The sequence below is a fragment of the Miscanthus floridulus genome, chromosome 9, assembly GCF_019320115.1.
Source record: "Miscanthus floridulus cultivar M001 chromosome 9, ASM1932011v1, whole genome shotgun sequence".
NCBI classification, from domain to species: domain Eukaryota; kingdom Viridiplantae; phylum Streptophyta; class Magnoliopsida; order Poales; family Poaceae; genus Miscanthus; species Miscanthus floridulus.
The window spans coordinates 7,977,143-7,984,340 of NC_089588.1; the positions used below are offsets into that span (position 1 = coordinate 7,977,143).

Consider the following 7,198-nt stretch of genomic DNA (forward strand, 5'->3'; position numbering starts at 1 on the left):
AAACCTATTTTGAAAAGAAAACAAAAAAATGAAAAGAAAAAAGAAAAGAAAAAAAAATAACCTTTAGTCCCGGTTGGTATTACCAACCGGGACTAAAGGGTGCCGTCCTCGTGGCATGTCAGGAGGCACCTTTAGTCCCGGTTGATGTTACCCACCAGGACTAAAGGTCCACCATTAGTCCCGGTTCCTGACCCGGGACTAAAGGACCCCCTTTAGTCCCGGATGCTTGCTCCCGGGTGAGGAACCGGGACTAGAGGGGGTTCCCCACCGGGAGTAAAGCTCTGTTCTCTACCAGTGGTAAGTGAATGTAGCTTATATGTAACACTTTGGTTGCAGATGAGACCATGATATTTTGATTCATATCATCCCTCGCCTAGGTACACTGAAATTCCACGGCATGCCAAGCCTTGTTTGGCAGCACATTGTATTCACCTCAATCCACTTCAACACACGTGGACTAAGGTGGATACGGGTGCAGCCAAACAAGCCCTAGTGTGGACGATGAGCGTGGAACATGCAACGATAGGTCGTATTCAGGTTGCCGGATCCGACTACCATGGCCCACAGGGACCAATGATGTAGTGCCGCCTGAAGCGCTACATGGAATTGATTGACCATGTTTTAATGTTCATCGTCATAAGGAAATAATTATTACTGTAAAACTTGGTGAAGCGTGTTAACCTCTGTAGAGGCAGCGTCTACGTGTTATATAGCTCCCTGAGCTGACCAGGCGAATGTCTTGTACAGACTACAAACCAACATCCTGAAGATCAGCCAGAGTTTACAACATACTTATGTTATCTATATACTAACAACTAATATCTATCTTGTACAACAAACACTAATGTTGGCCAATGATCAAGTGTCGGTTCTCAGTTTATTACATGATATAAGAGATAAACACGGACACATAAATCTTCATTTCGTAAAGAAAACCATGGCAATATGTAATACAGGGTAGTAACAAAATTCAAAGCACTCCTGAACAGACTTCCCTCCCACTTCCATTATTCACACATGCATGCATTGGCTAATTTTAGTTGAAGCGCCGACCATCGCCTTGCTTCATGCTTGCTAATCAGTTTGTGTTTGTCTTGCTCTTGCCCATGTAGCAACAAGGACATATACTTTGTCGTACAACTTGTCCGAGAGTCGAAAGCAAGCAATTCTCCAGTTTCTCTTGAACAACAAAACACCAAATGCAATCCATGTACCAACCACGAAGCCGCACCCGAGTCCAAGATAAAAGAATGGTATCCCATAACCTTCTTCAGTTCTTCCCAGGCCACCCTGCTTTGGTGCATGACGCTCGCTCGAGCAATTGTTTTGAAGAGGATGTCCACAAAGACCGATGTTGCCAATGTACATAGATGGATACTCTGCATACAGGGTATCAAGCTGTACTCCCGATGGAATTCTTCCTGTAAGATCGTTGTATGATAATTCCAAGTAACTTAAGAACGTCAGATTTGATACAGTGGCTGGTATTTCCCCTGAAAGCATGTTCCTCGAGAGGTCCAATGATTGCAGTGATTGCATTTCCCCGATCTTCTTTGGAATAACTCCAGTCAAGTGGTTCCTTGATAGATTCAAATTCACAAGCGCATCAAGAACAACTATTTCTTTTGGAATTTCACCGGTTAAGTCGTTTGAAGATAAATCAATGCTCGTCATCCTTGTTTCCAAAATTCTTTGAAAGGAACCATAGTTCAATTCCTGCCCCTTCCAGACCGTAGACAAACTATTAAGACGAGAATCAATTATTGTCATGCCTTCAAAACAACCCATCATGGATGTGTTTGTCATAAATTTAAGATTTGATAGGTAGATCGGCAGAGAGCCTGATATTTTATTGTTATTTAGATCCATGTACTGAAGGCAAGAAAGGTTTGTGATGTTCATTGGAATGCTACCAAAGAACTTGTTGTGACTTAATCCTATAACTTTTAATGATGTTAAGCTTCCAATCCACATTGGCAATCTTCCAGAGAATTTGTTCCAAGACAAATCTAGGAACTGCACATTTGTCAATTTTTGCAGAAAAGACGGGAACTTTCCTGACAAACTATTGTTACTTAAGGCTACGAATCCCATATATTCTGTTACCCCGAGGCACAATGGTGGTTCTCCCTCCAAAAAATTGTTGGATAAGTCCAACTTAAATAATTGTTGATATTTACAAAAAGATTCAGGAATATGACCAGTGAGTCGGTTGGAGAACAAAGACAACAATTCTAGATTGGCGGATCCAACAGCAGAGTGACCAGTGAGTCCTGACAACAAGTTATTCGATAAGTCCAAGAAACTTAAGTTTGGTGGCAGCGTGGGTATCTGACCAGTTAATTTGTTTGAACTGAGGTAGAGTTCCTGAAGTGACATGGAGCCCATATCAGCCGGCAAAGTTCCGTTGAGTTGATTGTTGGAGATGTCCATGAACCAAACATTTGAAAAGGCATCGGTGAACCACTGTGGAATCCTATCAGCTATACCTGCACTCGAGATATAAAGATGGGTGATGTTCACATTCCACTGAAGCCACCCAGGAAACAGTGGGCCCATCTGGCAGGATGCAAAGGATACATACTCTAATGTAGACGGTGGTTGCCAGTCCGAGCTGATCTCAATCTTGAGGGCATTATATGACAAGTCTATATATTGCAAGCTCCTTGCACTAGCAAAGTGTTCCTCAGTTATCGTGCCATCCAGTTTATTTCTCTTTAGATCAAGATGGGTCAGATTACTAAGCTTACCAATCTCATATGGAACATGTCCTGTGATGTAGTTCCCACCTAGATTCAGAACAACCAAGCTCATGAATTGCCCTATCCATCTTGGTAACATCCCGGTTAAATGGTTCCAATTGAGGTCCAATTCTTGCAATTTGTTGGGTGAACATCGAGGTAGATTCCTAAACAGCTCAGCTACGTCGCCATATAAGAGAGTGCATTCAAGGTTGAGAACCTCCAAATTGCATAGGTTCTTAAGATCCATGGTCATGCTGCGCATGTTCTTGTCATCATCATGATAATCAAAAAAATGTGAAAGATCAAGGACTTGCAGGGATGTCATTTCTCCAAGAGCATCCGGAAATGGACCGTACATACTAGTGGAGCTGAGGTAAAGGAATCTAAGGCTTGTTATGTTCCAGAACCAGCTGGTCACCATTGGATGGTGGAAGGAGTTCAGGGAGGCACCGAGCTCCTCGAGATTTGTAAGGTTCAGGTGCGGCAGCGACTGGTTTGCGCTTGCAAGAGAGCAGCCTGAAAGATGGAGGGCCCTCAAAGAAGGAAGCATGTTCATGACACGAGGCCAATCCGCTACTGTGCTGAGGTTCACTCGGTCCAAGTAAAGATATTGTATGGAAGGAATGTGCGTTAACCATGAGAGATCCATCGAGTTCATACCTCCATAGTATAAGTTGGAAAGATCTAGATACTGCAGCCTTGACAAGTTGCCAAGCTGGGGAGGCACGCCACCGTAGAATGGTATGCCAGAGAGGTTAAGACACTTGAGATTCTTTAGAGAGCCCAAGAACTCGGGAAGACGACCCGTTGGCCCTGCTAGATCATTCCAGCTGAGGTCAAGGTGCTCTAGGTGATCCAGAGCAAGCAAAGAAGGACTTATCTGGCCGGCCAAATTTTCTGGTAGGAAGCTGCCTCCACCTGCAAGTCGAAGCTCGTGGACGTGGCCAGTTCGGTTGCTGCACCGGACGCCTCTCCACCGGCAGCAGTCTTGCTCGTCGTGGCGACCGTCTCGCCGCCACGAGCTGAGGACGCCGCCAGGGTCGCTGGTGACTTCGTGCTTGAATGCCAGCAGGGCGTCCCTCTCGTGTGGTATGCAGTTCGGGCTCGCTCTGTTACCACCAGCGGCTGGCTGGAGCTGCTGCTGCTGCTGCGTGGCGAGGAACAAGCAGCAGCAGCAGAGCAACACGAGCATGGCAGCAGCTAGGCGATGCATGGTGGCAACCATCGACAATAATGTCGCTATGGTAGAAGAGAATGGCAGGATCAGTTCTGGAGTCAGAGTGGATCCGTTCTGGAGTGAGAGTGTTATTATTATAGTAGACGGATGCAGAGGATACTGCAGCAGATCAAGTTGGAATTAGAAAGATCTAGATACTGCAGCCTTGACAAGTTGCCAAGCTGGGGAGACACGTCACCATAGAATGGTATGCCAGAGAGGTCAACATACTTGAGGTCGTCGGTCACCTGCCGTGTAGAAGCGTACTGGCGCACTCCTCCGACGCGGATTGGATTGGGTGGGGAAGGCCGCTTCACTGCCTCTACAGTACAGTACTCCTTCCGTGTAGAAGCGGTCAGGCGTGTGTCAGTGTGGTCATCATCGATTCGATTATTGCCTCTGCCTCTCATCCCCTCACAAAAGCTTACTGTACATTAAAAGCTTACTCCCCTTCGTGCCAAAGAAAAGATGTTCTCACCTCTCGACAAGTTAACTTTTTTTTAAAACTTTGATCAAATATATATAACAAAATATTAATATTTATAATACATAATTAGTATTATTAGATAAATCCTTGAATATATTTCATAATAAATTTATTCAGAGATATAAATGCTATTAATATTTTAATAAATCTAGTCCAACTTAAAAGAGTTTGATCAGTACGCATCCCATAACAGACGGAGCAAGTATACAGTACTAGTTGATTGATTGATTGATTTCTCGACGGGTAAGGAAAAGCGCCGCGCTGATGGCCTCCGCGTTGCACCCCGTCTACGCGGACAGACAGGACGCTAATTGCTTGGCTTGGGTGCCTCCTCTCCATCTGTTTGTTTCTATGGTCATCCAGAAATATATAAAGAAATATGTTTTGCCGCGTGTAAACATGTGGCACTCGGCAAATAATTTCTTTTTCTTCTCTTCTGACCTTGAAACATTTTCTACTCTCCACATACAACATGTGGTATTCTATGTTAAAATTTGGTATATTTCTGGATCTGTTTGTTATATTTAATTAATTTATTGCATTTCTAGGAATTTTTAGGTATAAGTCAAATCTGAACAGCAAGTGATTCAAATAATAGAATAAAATGAGTAGAAAAATGATATTCATGTTATTGAGTCCAGTGTGAGGCCTTACCCGGGAAATGAAAAAACAATTCGAACATCTTGGTCCAAAAACACGACCACGAACGTGTGGCCGATTGGTTTTCAAATTCTAAAACAAGCAAACGAAGTCTGAAAATCATGAGATTTGTCGTGATGTGATGATATCATATATGGAGGCTGTGGTAAAAAATTGAGAAGGTTTCGCACAATTTGTCATGTACGATGTTTACAAACCGAAGCATCTCAGAAGAAGGATCGTAGCGTTGAGAAGGATCCGGTATGATTTGTAGTCAAAGTGACGGTCGAATTGGGGTTTGGCTTCAAAACTTTTTGTATAGGCAATAGAGAACATAGATTGTTTCATGTGAAATTTGGGTAATTTTTTGGATCCGTTTGATAATTTTAATTTATTAAGTGCAATTATAGAATTTTAATTGATATAAATTAAATTTGAGGTGTAACTGCATAAAATAATATAATAATATTAGTAGAAAAATCAAATATATATTGTTGAGTCAATTTGACAAGGTATTTTCAAAGTACATCAGAAAAAAAGAAAAAACATGTTATGGAAAAGAAGGAAAAGAAGGAAAATGAAAAAAAGTGGGGTTAGCCGAGTGCCCCATTTGACACTCGCCCCTATCCGACACTCGGCAAAGCCCGATCCGACACTCTGCAAACCTTCTTCATTTCTAGCCGGCGCTCCCTCACCCGCACACACGCACATATGCAAACTCACCGGCACACACGCACCTCCAGCGCCCGCGCCACTCCACCGGCGCCGGCACTTCTCATGCCCGCGCCGCTGGCTCCCTCCCGCACCACCGGCCTCTCGCGCCCGCGCCGCGCCCGCCCCTTGCCCCCCCACCGCCGCCCCCTGCCCCCGTAGCCGCCCAATTGCCCTCGGCCCCTGCCCCCGGCCCCCGCCGACGCCGCCCCCTATCCCCGGCCCCCTACGCCACCCCGCCGCTCTTCAACGCGTCTCTTTGCCAGTTCCTAGTAGGACCCATCGCCGGCGACGAGCACCAACATAGGTATGGCGGCCCCTTCTATCCCCAGAGTACGATCCGGGTGGCCCATGACCTTGATGGAGAAGTGATCATGAGGGCGGGAGGAGGCAAGAAGCATGGCCGGTTCTGTATTGGCGATGGCACAATCGACACGGCCAGTACTCCCATGACCTTGTAATATTGGAATGAAATATTGTAGGCTCAGTTGTAACAAGAAACGAGGCTCTGGGAGGAGCTAGAGGCGAGGATGGAGGTAGAGCGGTAGATGATGGAGGCAGAGCGGCTGCAGATGTTTCAAATGATGAGGGGTGTTTACGCTGCAATCGGTCAACCTCCGCCATCGATGCCAGTCCCTCCTCCTCAACCTGCTCTAAATACTATTTCCTGCACTGTGAGTCACTTCACAACCTTATAATCACCGTTTCTAGTTTATGCATAATCAATCTTTTCTCCTTTGTGATGTGCGTTTGTTTCTAGTTTCTAATTTCTAGTTCATTTCTAGTTTGTAGTTAACCTTGTAATCACTGTTTCATTCTTAATCACTATAACTTAGCTACTTTTAGTTTCCGCAGAATTAATCACTATTTTTAGTTGCTAGTTTATTTCTAATACTTGTATGTTTCGTTCTCAATCACTGTGAATGATTTATCTCTTCTCCTTTGTGTAGAATCAATCTGCGGCATCGAATGAGCCTTATGATCGACCGTGGTCACAGTGACTACGTTTATTTGCATTTCTGATGAGCCTGGAGGGCGATAGTGAACAAACTTATTTGTGAATCTGATTTTTTTGCATTTGTGATTGTGAATGAACCTACTTGTGATTCTGAAGTTTATTTGCATTTATGTGTTATCGATATATCTAAATGAACTGCCTGTGATGCTTATTGTGAACTATCTGTGATGGATATAATGTTTATTTAAGTGTGGTACGTTATATGTGACCGAACCAAATAAACTGAATATATATGGTATCTTTGCCGAGTGTTACACTCGACAAAAGGGCTATTTGCCGAGTGCCATGCTAAATACACTCGGCAAAGAAGCCACGTGGCAAAAATCTATGCGTTCTGGGCCAAAATTGCCATCTTTGCCGAGTGTCACTATGACACTCGGCAA

At 44.3% G+C, this 7,198-nt stretch overlaps 1 protein-coding gene across 1 annotated transcript; it reads right to left on the minus strand.

Annotated features, from left to right (window-relative positions):
* Positions 1-1,074: 1,074 nt before the first annotated feature.
* Positions 1,075-4,002, minus strand: LOC136481277 (receptor-like protein EIX2). Its single transcript, XM_066478638.1, has one exon. It carries the CDS (start codon positions 3,967-3,969, stop codon positions 1,075-1,077), a length of 2,895 nt encoding a protein of 964 aa, XP_066334735.1. The 5' UTR covers positions 3,970-4,002.
* Between the last annotated feature and the right edge of the window lie 3,196 nt (positions 4,003-7,198).